The 15,022-nt window shown below is 41.9% G+C and overlaps 1 protein-coding gene across 3 annotated transcripts in view; it reads right to left on the bottom strand.

The window, feature by feature from the left end:
* Window positions 1–15,022, bottom strand: part of atp13a3 (ATPase 13A3) — a 68,739-nt gene that overhangs the window by 8,379 nt on the left and 45,338 nt on the right. For all 3 annotated transcript variants that reach the window (XM_080431726.1, XM_080431725.1, XM_080431727.1), the window contains 16 exons: window positions 14,459–14,581; window positions 12,920–12,937; window positions 12,365–12,518; window positions 11,471–11,591; window positions 10,240–10,364; window positions 8,803–8,963; window positions 7,951–8,079; window positions 7,478–7,557; window positions 6,789–6,831; window positions 6,265–6,374; window positions 5,032–5,128; window positions 4,010–4,082; window positions 2,985–3,162; window positions 1,648–1,829; window positions 927–1,015; window positions 482–562 (listed from right to left, as the gene is read on the bottom strand). In XM_080431726.1, coding sequence (XP_080287852.1) covers window positions 482–562; window positions 927–1,015; window positions 1,648–1,829; window positions 2,985–3,162; window positions 4,010–4,082; window positions 5,032–5,128; window positions 6,265–6,374; window positions 6,789–6,831; window positions 7,478–7,557; window positions 7,951–8,079; window positions 8,803–8,963; window positions 10,240–10,364; window positions 11,471–11,591; window positions 12,365–12,518; window positions 12,920–12,937; window positions 14,459–14,581 — 1,764 coding nt within the window. The remainder of the gene's footprint in view (window positions 1–481; window positions 563–926; window positions 1,016–1,647; window positions 1,830–2,984; window positions 3,163–4,009; window positions 4,083–5,031; window positions 5,129–6,264; window positions 6,375–6,788; window positions 6,832–7,477; window positions 7,558–7,950; window positions 8,080–8,802; window positions 8,964–10,239; window positions 10,365–11,470; window positions 11,592–12,364; window positions 12,519–12,919; window positions 12,938–14,458; window positions 14,582–15,022) is intronic.

Genomic DNA, 15,022 nt, shown 5'->3' with positions numbered 1-15,022 from the left:
AAGCACGCTTACCCAGGTGAGCTACCTGGATTGATCATTCTTTTCAGGAAAGAAGCTTGCAATTTGCCAGGCCACAAATTAGGCCAGAAACATAATGGCAAAGGTTCCTGCTTCCAAACCTTAAAAAAAAATCTTTATTAATGGTTTAGGCATGTTTCAGAGAATCACATGCTAACTTAACCCTTTAAGTTTATACACTCCTTAATTCAATAGCCTGTGTAGCCTGTCTCTCTGAGAATGAGGACTTGATAATTTTCATGATACACTATCAATTCTCTCTGCAACGACTGATCCTTCTTGTCCAGCAAAAGATGAGCACACTGCATTGGAGAACAAAATAATTGAACGTGGGAAAAACAACTAGATGTGTGTGTGTGTGTGTGTGTGTGTGTGTGTGTGTGTGTGTGTGTGTGTGTGTGTGTGTGTGTGTGTGTGTGTGTGTGTGTGTGTGTGTGTGTGTGTGTGTGTGTGTGCGCCTTACCTCCGCCACGACAGACACAGCAGCGTTGATGAGTATGACGATTAAGAGCTTGACTCTCCATTCAAAGGGGACACAGACAATCTGGATGGAGATGACAGAGAGATCAATACACACTTTCATCATAACATGATGACGAACATGCTTGGCTGAGTTCGTGGACGTGAAGCTGGTCTTTACTGGTGCATTAGGGACTCTTACTGACAGGTTGGGGTGCCTGTTCAGCGAGGAGGGGAAACGGGGAAGGAAGCGCAAACCTTTGCTTACATTATACTCCTTAAGTGAAACTACTTACTCGCTGTCTAGTGAAAAGAAGTGTATGGGAGGGGTTATGTGAATATGTACACATCCAGCAGTGAGCAGCACATTACACAGGGGGGCCATGACTAAATGGGAGAAACAGTTGCTTTTTTTCTAAACATGTGTGTGTGTGTGTGTCTCCACGTACCTCTAGGAATTCGTCAATGGCGGCAACTGGGTAAAACATGATGAACAGCAGGAATGCATACAGGCTCAGGGCACAAATCACGAAGGGCCCTGGGAAGCGCACACACACACACACACACACACACACACACTTGTATTATCAAACTTTTAAGGATGGTACATTGTTTTGCATTGACAGTATATCCATTCCCCCAACCCTCACCTAAATGAAACTCAACATGTAACTCTAAACCCCTTGAAAGTCAGGACCAAGAAAACGTCCTCATTTTGATGGGCGTTCCCTCAGCTAAAGCTTTCTAAACTTGAGGTTACGGGTTGGCCAATCAATCTCCCGAACACACAGAGAATGTGTGCGTTCTCCTCAGGCCCTTGGGCTGACAGATGCAAATATTCGTGGTTCTCTGAAACTGTTAGTCCGTCTGAATGGCTGTTCGACAATGCATACCCCAGGGTCATATGAGAGACACACGCCAAGTTTGAGACTGTTTGGTCGGATGCTTTCCGAGTTGCGCCGGCCACAGAGTGACACACAGGCAGAGATTTGGTCAATTATAGTACGGTATGTGTACAGAGATGAGTAGATATCATCAAAATCTGTTTTACAACTTTAACCCTATTTACATCAGCTATCTGAAAATACCGATCTGCAATCTCACTAATACATATTACATACAAAATCGTTAATGCATATTCATTTGGGGGTTTTAGAACCTTTGTCTTACAGTTCTTGTAGCTGGGCTGTCTGAAGGGCTTGCCCTTGGAGAAGACGACGGCCACGATGAGGTACTGGAAGGAGGACACGTAGAAGAGGCTGGTGTTTTCATAGTTCTGGATGTTGTGGTCATCCACCTCAGTGGAGTTGAGCTCTGACGTGTTGTCATGGGACGACGACACGTTACATGCACTGGATGAAGAGCACAATGAAACGGAAACGTTAACATGGTTAACTGTATGGTCATTTAACCTGGTCTTTTTGCATGCCCCCCCTAGATATCCATATACAGTACTTAGTCTGCTGCACATGCAGTATGCATTAAATCAGAGAGGTTAGAGAACAGGGTCAGGGTTCAGTGCTTTGATCAAGAGTTGGTGGGCACTCTACATGTAGATGTAGTACTAGCCACCCACCTCCAGCAAAAAAAGGTGTACAGCTGGAATGCCCTTCTGTCAGTACCGGGGATTGAACAAGCAACCTTAGTTACTGGTCTGCCTCCCTACATCAAAGCCAACCTACCTGCCGACCCTCTAACCTGCCTCACCCATTATCCAAAAGAGCATGCCTGATGCCACATAAAATTGCTCCTAATTATTGTTGCTGACTACTTCACTGTTAATGTACTACATACTGTCATGTACTCTATGCCAATTCATTTTACTATTACGCCTTTCTTATATTTGTATATATGTTGCTACAAACATTTCTCTTTTTACCACCGCTTCTATGCTACTACTTGCAACAGATTGCTGCACGTTTACTGTTCTCCATTATGACAATAAACCATGTTATCTAAAAACAAAATGCTCATTTCCACCCCCAACTACCCACTACTCAAAACAACATCTTCATCATTGCTCATTACATGTACACAATGACTATATTTTTGCACCAATAACACAACACTGTGCTAACCACACAGAAAATCTGCACATCTGCTTTTTTCTAGTCACAGGAATAGGCCCATAGGAATTGGACCGTATGAGTGTAGGGTCTGCTCTCGGACATCCTCATGTCCACAAATGTTTTTATTTTATTTTTATCTCATGACCAAAAAGTTTAGTTAGGCCAAGAACCAATCTGTGATTTGTGAAACAGTGTCAAAGAAGCCCCCACAGTAGCACTTATTCCGCAACGATTAGTGCAAAATGTATGTTTTGGTATTATTGTTTTTGTATCATCATTCTAAATGTTCCTACTAGAAAGATCATTTACCCATCTTTGTTCTATAGGTGGGTGGTACCAGATCGTTGTCGCTCCCTCTAGTGTTGTGGCTGTGGGTGTCGCTCACTTTGGCGAGGTAGTTAGTCAGGTATGAGGGTATTGAGGGATAAGGGAACTCACTTGGAGAGGGGCGTCCATTCCTCATACCAGGGCTGCTGTTTGACCCAGAGGAAGGTGAACATCTGGAAGCCAAGACAGATGAGGATCTGGGTCAGCACCGAGAAGAGCAGGGGTCCCGAGATCAGACCTGAGGGTGGGCGGCGCGATACCAGCTCCTTCCATGCTGGGTTCAGACTCACTGGAACGATGGGGGAAGGAGAGGTAGATGATGGAAATGAATTAGGAGTAGCAAATGTGAAGTGAATGTGAAATGTTAACTTATATAACACAAACATTTCTACACAATATAAATTATTTTGATGTATTCTATTCATTAGTAACCCATTAAGAGCTGAGGCCGATTCTACAAATGCCTTCTAAACCAGTACTTCACACTTTCAGGATTTTCCCAAAATTATCAAAAATAGCATAAGTGAATTTGTATATCTACTATTTTTGAGAACTACTGTTCTAAATCCTAAGATGTGTTGCTATATATCCAACTAAAATAAAAAGCTTGCACAGATGCTTTCCCGGTTTTAATGGGTTAAATGAAACAAATAACACTTCGATCCATGATGAATCTTCATCAGGTCAATAATAAAAAAACACCCGTTTAATTGAACTGATGAAGATCCATCATGGATCAAAGTGTTTTTATGTTTTACTTAATAAAGAATTCAAACTCATTTTAGGTCATGGGCTAGACTAGGCTAAATGCCTTTCCATGTTGTAATTATTCCCATACGTGACACGCACAGACTGCAAAGAGGGGAAATGAGCTGGCCTTGTTGAGGCCCTGGACAGACCGATGGGTTGATGAGTCACACACAGTGGGTAGTTAGTATACTACAGAGAGCAGTAGATACAGATACATAATAAATGTTGTGGTCTGGATTGGACCACAGATTTTGACAGTACACACTGTTGATGTGCATTTAGTTAGTCCTCCATAATATAACATTACCATTACAATTATAGAGCATAGTTACATAGTAACAAAGTTATCTATTATGGGTTTTTTTTCTTTTCTTTTTTTAACTTACTGGTGAAGACAATGATGAGGATGATGGCGATGTCAATGAAGAGGAACTGGAAGTCTCCAAGGTTACTGAGGATCTAACAGCAACAGGGAAAAGACAGGTCAATGGTCTATCACAGAAACACATCCTTTGTCATGTGTTAAGGTGTCATATCCTCCAGCATTCCCTTTACCATAATCTTTCGTCCTTGTCACATACTTCTTTCATTTAGTTGAATTCAATATTAGGGTAGCTACTTCTCTTACTACTCTAAATGAACTGTAAAATGTGTTATTGTAACCAAATCCTTTCAGCTTTTTGTGTTCTTGCTGAGGTAATCGAGACTCTTGTAAGAATATCATTTGCATTTCTACCTTTTTATAAACTTGGCTATGACCTTGGTCCTTCCATAAAAGTGGAAAAAGATCCCAAAGATGATCATCCTGTCTTTCTAGGTGTCAAACATTCATGATTAGTCCATCTCTCAATGTCATTTTAAATTGTATGATAATCAAATAAGTCTTTTAATTCAAATGGGATGTTAAGCCAATACAAAAAACAGGTATAGTACAAAATAACATAAAATGAATAAGATACAAATAAGCCAATTTAGACGGTCTCCTTCCTCTCCCATGAATAAATTATGGTTGATTCCTAATTATTGTACTTATCGTCTATAGTTATTTTTCATTACTCTTTTAATCTAACTCTAGTGACTTGATTTACTCTTGAATTCAGAAAGATTTTCTCCCACTTCTTGTTTGAGCTCATACATTTCCTTACTGATTAGCTACTCTCTCAATCAACACTTGCTGTTATTATTTCATACATTCAAAATATGTGGAAATAATTTAAATAATTTCTCATTAACATCTTTATCAACTATGTGCATAATTATCAATGTTTATACTAAAATAGATCTATAATAAAACTTCACAACTTTGAAAAAAATCGAAGCAAAATAAAAAAACAAAATGCAAATACCGGCCCGATATTCGGCCAATCTGATATATCGGACTGTCACTATTTGAGTTGCAGTTACATACGGAATAGAGGAGGGTGACACTGATGTACTGGATGATGCTGTAGAGGGCCATGAACTTGAACACACAGAAGGAAGTGATGAGAGCAGCTCGGCCCTCCCTGTGGACAACACAAAACAACACATGACCACCTAGTTACCATTTTCATACTGGTAATACTAATGTTGAATATATTAGATAAGCACTGGTGGCACATGGGGATAAATGAAAATAAAAAAAAATAGAGGTGCTCTTTGGAAATGGGAACAAAGGATATCAAAATGCTAATGCATTTTGATTAAAACATTTGTGAGATGGTAAAAAAGTGCCCTAATGCAAGCTTATAGTTTGGCTATTATCACTATTTTTGCGTGACACCATTGTACGACAAAGCATAAAATAGGGCTTAAGAGAATCTTATCTTCCTTGAGATATTGGCACTGGTGAGCTTGTTCCAAACATCAATGAGAATGTGTATCTGAGTGTATCCAAGTGTATTATTCCAATTATACCACAGTTTCATTATGGATATTCATGCTTGCATGTGAAGACAATGAAGACAAGCTTATTATGAAAGTTTACTCGAAAAAGAAAATAATCTCTTTCTAGAGCATCCAGATCCTCGTTTGTATGTGGAATAAACTGTTGATTTGGCACATTTGGGGCATTTTTTGTTGCAGGCTGGTCATTGGTATTACGTTCATTGTCATGTCAATAGATTTGACAATTTCTAAAAAAAATCCCAGTAGCAAACTGATGCTGATTGATGGTTTCTGACAGCTGTTAAAGGTAACAGCAGATTGATGCTTTTATAGAGATGCAGTCTGAAAACTGATATTGACAACAAACCCTTAGTATAATATTCTTATTTTTTTTTAGGGGGAGAAAACACCTCAGTATCTCATACATGCATCAACATAATCCTTTTAATCCATGAAAAAGTCACCAAGTGATCCAGACACATGCAAGAAACAGACCAACAGACATCAAACCCACATACAGGTGCTTCCTACATGTTGGCTCAATGAATCTAGTCAAGTGTGTTTGAATGCTGAGGAACTCGCTGCTGAAGCAGCGAGTTAAAAATGTCATCATTCAACTCAATGTTCCTCCAGTTCTTACGCACTAGCAAGCCAACCAATGCAAGTGCGCCTTTGTAGGAGGGCATAATATTCTATTAAATGTTCAACACTGGACAACAAAACCCCATTCTGAATTAAATATGATATGATGACAGTATGGTCACTTCTGCTGTACCTAATGAGGCTGGGAACACAGGAGATGTTGGGGGACTTGGAGGTGAACGGAGAGGCCACTGAGGCCTCCAGTTCTGACAGAGAGATGCCACCATGAGCCCTCTTCAGAGCCTGGAGAGGAACAGAGGGTCATATACAGTAGGATACAACAGATGAAGCCATACAGTAGCACAAGTTCTACTAGTTTTGTACAAAACTGAACTGGTCTTGTAGTACAGTGTACTAACTTATCTCCATGTAAAGTTCAAAGTAAAGCTGTTTCTGCTACCCTAATGCAGTAGTTTGCAGTTTGTAAATTCCTGAAGTGTAACAATAGCTAACACTGCAAACAAACGTGTATGAATATGAGTGTCATATTTAAATTTTCATCGGTGTAAGGCTGGATTGTTGCATTTCACAGCCCGAAAATATCAGATCAACAAGCTCACAATGCATCGCACTGTGACGTATTGTTGTGAGCTTGTCAATGGAAGTATAAATCAACCAAGAAAGTACAAACCAAGCTTGAAGAGGTAGTATACTTACACCGCAGTCATTGGCACCGTCCCCACACATGCCCACAAAGTAGCTATAGAGAGATAATGAAGAATAATCAGGTTCCTACACATTTTCATTGCAAAAAGCTACCTTAACGAAGGTAAAATTATGCACTTGTATAGGCTAATAATATGAATGACATGGCAGCATCCTGGAATATGCCTTTTCGATCTGAGATATTTTGTGAGAAAAGTTGACATTTTGGCCTGAGGGTGGCGCAAGAGGATAATTCATGGATTCACTTAATTACAGTTTTCATTGCACGTGCATTTTGAAATTCTGGCCTAAGGGTGGCGCTATCGGAAAGGTCATTGAATCCACAAAATCAGTATGGGCAATCCTCTGGGGAGCATTAATGTGCACAGCAAATTCTATGGCAATCCAGCTAGTAGTCTTCAACATATGTTTTGTGGGACCAAAGTGCTGAATGGACAGAAAAACAAGACAGGTGACAGCCATCTTTAGAGCCCCGCTGGCAACAATAAGGGAGAAATGATGTTGTGGGCTTCTCTCTCCCAGACCACACACTTTAGCCTACACGAACTACACAGTAATATTAATTAAACTTTTCAGCAACATGAAAACCGCAAGCATTGAGAGGAAATGGTTCATAGAAAGTATCGTAAAAAAAAAAAGAACACTACAAAACAGCACCGTGACAGTAGTATAGTACTCACTCTACACCCTGTAGTGCTTCTATCAGTTGGGTCTTCTGATCAGGGGCCATCCGGGCAAACACAGTTCCATGCAGGACCAGCTGCATACAACACACATGCACATAGTGTCAAAACCCCTAAACTGCAATCACAACTGTGTTTAGAATTGCACTTGTGTTCTTGTTCATCTCTTTTGGTTAAGAAATATTTGTAATTATTATAATAAAACTATTATAAAGGCATAATGCAAATGGGCTAGCTCCAATAAATAATAATTATGATTGTAATGATTAAAATTATGAATGAATTATGAAAGGTGGATGTGTATACATTTTATCTGTAAAGCCTGAGAAAATCTATGTTGTGTTAGCTTGACACAAGTTTATTTACTGTAAGAAAATAATGTCACCTTCTGTGTAGTGATACAGTGCGAACAGATTCTACACTGTAATGATTTATGTCTGTTACAGTGTTTGCAGTACAATTTCCACTACCTTCTGGAGCATGTCTGGGAAGTGTTCTGCGATGACAGCGAAGGACTTTCCGCCCATGGCAAAGTGGTAGTGCTGCTGAACCTTGGGCTCGTCTACATGACACACGTTCTCCAGACTGATTGACACTTCCTGTCCGGGACAGATGGTAGTACAGATTAGGGAGCCAAGTAGAGCTGTGAGAAGATACAACCTGAATATGGTAGTGAAATCATGAAATTTATGGACCAATGTTGATATGTCAACCTCTAGTCATGATCTTTCCTCTCGATTTCTTTAACCTCAAAGCAATCTGGGAACCCAAAGCCAAATGAGAAGGAAAAACAGCGCCCTCTACTGTTTGTACTATCTCACTTGGCTCTGGGACAATGACGACGTAGCACCCGTGCGCAAGGAAACCGGGGTTTTGGTCTGCCTTCAGCGCATCACTTCCGGTGGTGCGACTATGTTTTCATTCCCACTAACAATATTTCTACACGGAACACTAACAACACTTCTCCCAGAGAACATGGATCGTTTTGGTTATAAGCCCACTTGTTTCTATGATGAAAGAGTAAGTTAAAATGTGAATATCTTTCCGTGGTTTTGTCTGCTCCGCGCACGCTATTGTTAAATTAGTTTGGGTTTGTTTCGAGGGGGAAGGATCGACGGACACGTGAATCCCGCCCACTACATTTGATTGGGTAAAGCGCGGCCTGCTTCCTGATCTGAAGGCACGCCCACTTGTAGCCCAGTGCGTACACGTTATGACGAACCTTCACGACAGATTCCAACGCAGAGCAGAATCTGTTCTTGAGAGATCAACCTCAAAGTGACAAACACATTTCTTTATATGACCTTCACATGCTTCCTCACCTCTAGTCGGGGCATCTTGTTGGGCTTGTCAGCGTATCTCCAGGTGATCTTGGCAGACTGTCCGTCTCGGGGGGGCAGGGCATCGGCGATGATGACAGTGTCTTGGGGAGGGATCATCCCACAGTCTCTGGCCACTGAGATAGCTGTCAGCATGTTGTCCCCTGGATGGGCAGAAAGAACATGTGAGATAGCTGTCAGCATGTTGTCCCCTGGATGGGGAGAAAGAACATGTGAGGGAGCGGTGCAAAATGAATAAATAAATAAATAAATGAATAAATGTGCTACTGCAGCTCCAACCTATCTCTCTGACATTTTACAACCACATATAACATTTATAACATTTGAATAGTGAAATTTTCAGATTTACAAGCTCATGCGACATGTTGTGAGCTTGTAGGTCTAATTTAAAAAAAACATTAAAAAGGTTGAAATATGGAGATACAAGGTTTCTGCCCAACGGCAACCATCTTTGAAACTGGTCTTTGTGTTTTTATTGCATTGTTTTGAGGTTTTTGTTATATTTGATTGTACAGCACTGGGGTCAACTGTTGTTATTTAAATAAGGATTTGGATCACAAGAATCAGGGAGGGAGCTGGGCTACCTCTGGGAAATAAGGTAGCTAACCAGATTATAGGAAAACACAGCAGACCACTGTCCTGGAAGCCCTCCGTCAGCCCACAGCAACATCCTATACTGTGTGTGTGTGTGTGTGTGTGTGTGTGTGTGTGTGTGTGTGTGTGTGTGTGTGTGTGTGTGTGTGTGTGTGTGTGTGTGTGTGTGTGTGTGTGTGTGTGTGTGTGTGTGTGTGTGTAAGGAGAGACCTGGCACTCTAATGCCGTTTAAATTGGGTTGACTACAGGGAGAGACGGGGGATGGAGGAAAGAGAGGGGGAGAAACTAAGAGAAAAAAAGAGGAGAAAGGGAGGGAGGGAGAGTTAAATAATAATAAAAAATACAATAAAATTAAGTGACAGAGAAAGAGAGAAAAGAGAGAGAGCGCATTAGCTGTACTTTAGAGCTTAAGCTGAGTTTCAGAGACTTGAACTTCATTAGTTGAGATTCCAGGAATAGTTGAATAAACACTGAGAATGAGCCCGAGAAGAGCCTCAGAGCTCCCAGCATGCAACACCTCCCACTAGACATAGAGGTTGTGTGTGTTTGCAGTGTGGTCCGTGTGTGTGTGTGTGTGTGTGTGTGTGAGACAGAGAAAAAGAGAGGGAGCCCGTCTGTGTGCATTTTCAGCATTGACCATAATTGTGTTGATGTTTGCTCACTATACAGTACTGTGTGTGTGTGTGTGTGTGTGTGTGTGTGTGTGTGTGTGTGTGTGTGTGTGTGTGTGTGTGTGTGTGTGTGTGTGTGTGTGTGTGTGTGTGTGTGTGTGTGTGTGTGTGTGTGTGTGTGTGTGTGTGTGTGTGTGTGTGTGTGTGCGCTCACCAGTAACCATGACAGTGCGGATATTGGCTCTGCGGAGGTCCTGCAGAACTGCTGGAGTCTCTGCCTTCAGTTTGTTCTGCATGATGATCAGACCCAGGAATTCCATGTTGGTTTCAATGTGGTCCCTGACATGAACACAAAATCACTCATCACACTCATTATAAATCCCCCTACCCAGTGCCCTCAATAACTGAGGGCGAGAGCTCCAATATGAGTTAAGCTCAGTTTACATGATTGATTCGCAACACGACAAAAAACGTTACAATATGTTACAGAGAAAGATCGCAGTGCTCATGTTGGCTCATTGAGTCGCAAGACATTCAACTTATTGAATCGCAAGCAACACGTTCAGAAGGTATCAAACATAACCAAACAGCGGCAAGAGCGAGCGTGTACAGCTCTCAGGGATCACTCATGCGCACCCTGTAAACATACAGGTAAAAATGGCAGTTTTGGACGGAGGAAAGCGAAGAACAGCTCATCAATCCCTTTGAAGCATTACCCTGTTTCAATCTGCCGTTATTTATACACGTTGTACACGTCGTGTCTCTCTCTCACACACACACACACTCACGCACGTAGGCACACATAGTCTAATGATTCGTGTGGGTCTGTCTTTTTGTAAATGCACGCACCTGCCTCTGACACAGAGCAAGAGAGAAACAGAGCAAGCGAACGAGAGAAAGTTATTTAATATTTTTTACATACTGTAAGAGTATACAGCACTAAATATTATATACAATATAATATAATAGGTTAACTTGCTATGGAAATAGCAAATGTCTGCTCTTTGCCTTGACTGTCACTGTCCTGTTTTATGCCGTTTATATCTCACACCCCGGAGGGACTTTGTCAATACCATGTCAATACCATGGAAATGGCAATCGGTCAGTGCCTGGGTGTGGACTGTCCAGTTGTAAAACATTGCAAACCAGTTTTGGGGATTCTGTTGCAAATCTTTAGTCTCAACTAAGCTTCAGAGCCCTGCCCTGCTTTGAACTGCTGCAAGGTATGATTGTGTGCAAACGCTTTTTTTCATAACTAATGCCCAATTTTATACTAATTTTTTTTTTTTAAATAGCCAAACTACAAGCGCACAAGATGTGTTGTGAGGTTGTAGATCTGTTCTTTCTATTTCCTGAAAAGTCATGGTTTTGGACATTCATAGTCACCCGACAGTGACAATAGTAACAGGGTGACACTGATCTGGGGAGAGGGCCAGCTGTGATACCTGTTGATGTTCTGGACTTTGTGCCAGGTGAGTTTGGACTCGAGGCGGCGGTGTGCGAGGGCGATGACCCTGAAGCCCTGCTTGGTGTAGTCCTCCAGAACCTCTGCAAAGTCCTCTGGTACTGGAGAGGAACACAGAGAGAGGCCAGGTATTAAAGAAGAAGACATGCAAGGAAATACCGTAATCATCTCAGAGGAGGTGAATGGGAAGCTGACAAAAAAACAACAACCTGACAGACACACCTGAAAGAAAGAAGGGGGAAAAAAAGAAAAAAGATGGAGATCGCACGGCAATGGTAACAACGGGGAAAAAAACTGAAAGCACAAAATGTTGGAATGTTGAGGACGGCTGTGGCCACATGAATTACAAAGGTTTTTCTTTTCCTATGCGGGAACAACTAAGGTGTCGTCTTGTCTTCACTTATCAGACATGGTTATGGGGTATCTGGGTGGCGCAGGGGTAAAGTTCCAGCACACCATCGTGGACTAGGGGTTTGAATCCTCCGTGATTCATCTGGCTTGGCCAGGCGTTCCAACAAACACAATTGTCTGTGTGGTCGAGTGATCTCTGTCACTGCACTAGCTACTCCTACAGGTTGGTTATGACGCTTGTTCAGCTGGGTGTGGAACTGAGAGGAATGGTGTGTTCCTTTGCATACATTACACCCCCTTGTACACTCCTCACTGTCAGGTGAAAAGAAGTAGACTGGCGGCATCTTGTGTATCGGAAGGGACATGTGCTTGCCTACACCATCCCTAATGAACCAACCAGTAGGGATCAGCAGTGAAAAAGGGACAAAAATTCAAGAGGGAATTGGCATAACAAAATGGAAAAGAAACAAAGAACAGCAACAAAAAATAACAACAACATCATGTAGTTATGTTGACATCTCACCTGTCTCCTGCTTGCAGAGACTGGCCACCACTTCTGGCGCCCCCTTCAGATATGCATCCATACGTTTCTCTCCCAACAGGCGAGCCACCACACTCATCCTCTGGCACGCCGAGGAGAAGGGGAACTGACGCACAATACCAATCTCATGCGCCGTCTGCACACAACACACCATAAAAGCACACTTTAATTTTACTTAAACTTTTAATGCAATTTATGCATTTCTGCCTTATATTAGATAGTACAGCAGTGACAATGACATTTGATGCTCATCTGAAGTCCAATTGCTGTGACCATATCGCTCTGACTAGTTGAGCCGCCAGGAGACTCTTTCATCCCATAAAGAAGATTCAAGTTTGAAAAAAATCTGCTTCGGTACTTTCCAAAACTGTTTTCCAAAACTGTTGAGTTTGTCCAAAAGGTTAAACAAAAGAACAAACTAGGTTTAAATCTCTGCTGGGTCTTACAGTTTCAAATCCTTACCCGGGCCAGCTCACGTGAACAGAAATAAGGAAGAATTAGTGGAGCATTGTCAACAAAAGGAAGTGGGACACTTACCGACAGCTCGTACAGTTCCTGAAATGACACAAGAACAGAGCATGTGATGAGAGAGTGATGTAACATTCTGGTCTAACAGTGAAACCCAGTGTCGTGCTGTGACATGACCTGGTCTTATAGCTGAGGTCATCCAAGATTGGCACGCTCAACTCACACAACTAAGATTAATGCAGATTCTTAAAAATACTTAAATCAAAAAGTGATGAGCTTGTATATCTGCTATTTTTGAATAGCCAAAGACATCTAAAATGACAGATGCTTTCCCGGATTGAATGAGTTAAAGCAGCAGCAGTCACAGAAACGTGCTGGTTCTGTGACTGCTGTATTGAATTTTATGTGTGTGAATATGCCGTCTTTCCTTGACCACTAACTGCTCCCGATGAGCAGGTTGGTGCCTTGCATGGTTTCCTCTGCCATCAGTATGTGAATGTCTGTGCGAATGGGTGAATGTGAAATGCATTGTAATGCCGTATATAAATGCAGTCCATTTACCATAGAAATTATAAGTAGTGCATAGAGCATCGAAGTCTGATGTAATTTACACATCCTACCCGGGTCAAGTTTTTTTTTCTCCATTCAGAATTCCCATAGACTTGTCTAACTCATTGACTGCCAGAGTTAAAACCTCGTTCATAGCTGCCCTTGCCAGCGATTTTCGTGTTTTTTTGTTTCGTTATTTTGTCATTTAATTCACATATAGAAAGTCAGGCTGGACATTTGAATCGTTTTGATCGTTCCACCACTAGAGAGCAGCACATACCAGGTTGATCAGCTCGCTGACACACTCGCCCCCCCCCCACACCCACTCACACAGTCAAACACATGAACGGGATGTGAAATGGTGTCAGATTCTCTGATCGGCGAAAATTACGATGTGATACACGACGGGGATGACTGTTCGTCACCCAGACCATAGATTATAGGAGGGGAGGTCTCCGATCGTTTTTTATAGCGTGTGAAAAACCGTTTGTTTCCCGTGAGAACCTGTTTGGAACCGTTTGGAACCTGAAACTTAGACTGTTTCATTACAGAATAGCGTGATCAGAGCATAAAGATCAATAAAGACCATAGATCGCATTAATGCGATCTTGGCGGCCAGGCGCGCTATTTATTAGATCGCATTAATGCGATAATGGCGGCCTATGAGTTAATATCACGTCAAATAAGAACTGTGTTACAAAAATAAACAAATGTTTACTCATATGGATATGAAGCATCAACTGACGGTGAGAAATTGCTTATGTTACTGCCACCGAATTAGTATTTTTTTTACCACAAACAGACTGTATCAAATATGAGTGACTGACTATCATAAACGATACAGAGCCACCTCCCTGACAATATCGCCGGGACAATTTGTTTATTTTTGGACCACAAATATGAGACGATTCTAAGATGACCCAATGTTATTCTCCATAGAAGAATTACTGCCGTACTCCAAACTGTTTCACCCTTAATATAAATTGAACCGAACAAAGCCAAACAGTGTGTGTGTGTGTGTGTGTGTGTGTGTGTGTGTGTGTGTGTGAGAGTACGCACCATGTCCTGCTCTGTGGAGACAGCGGGTTCGGGTTCGGGTAGCAGCTGTTTGGGGGGGCGCACCACGGTGGGCATGATGCGGTTATGGAGTGCTGTCTCCTCCTCAGTCGCTTCCTCCAGGATCTGAACAGACGAAAGAAGGGATCAGAATGTTGACTTGAGGATCACACAGGGAGCAGACAAGATCACTACTTAATTCTATATTCATTTTGTGTTTTGGCACATCCTTCTCTGAAACCTAAAATGTCCTGGAAACATGAATTTATTTCATAGATCTAAGAGCGTAGGTTTTGCCTGCAAGGCAGTGGCCTAGAGCAGTATTGAGGTTCAGCACCTTGCTAAAGGGTACTAGAGCAGCAGTGTCATCCTCTCTACCACCAGGCCCATTAGAGAAAGCACCAGGGACCAATCCCCTTGGAATGCTGCCAAGTGTCATTGTCACAAAAATAGTCAATGAAAAGCGTTCATGTTGGCTTGTGCTAAACGTTAGAAACAAATGCTGCTCTGTCTGAAGCACGTGAGAGAGTGAAGGGTAAATGAATCAGGAACAGGGTCGACATCAGT

The sequence above is a fragment of the Gymnoscopelus braueri genome, assembly GCF_963280865.1.
Source record: "Gymnoscopelus braueri genome assembly, chromosome: 6".
NCBI lineage: Eukaryota > Metazoa > Chordata > Actinopteri > Myctophiformes > Myctophidae > Gymnoscopelus > Gymnoscopelus braueri.
The sequence above is the reverse complement of the archived record's forward strand: the minus strand, read 5'-3'. Positions and strand labels throughout refer to the sequence as shown.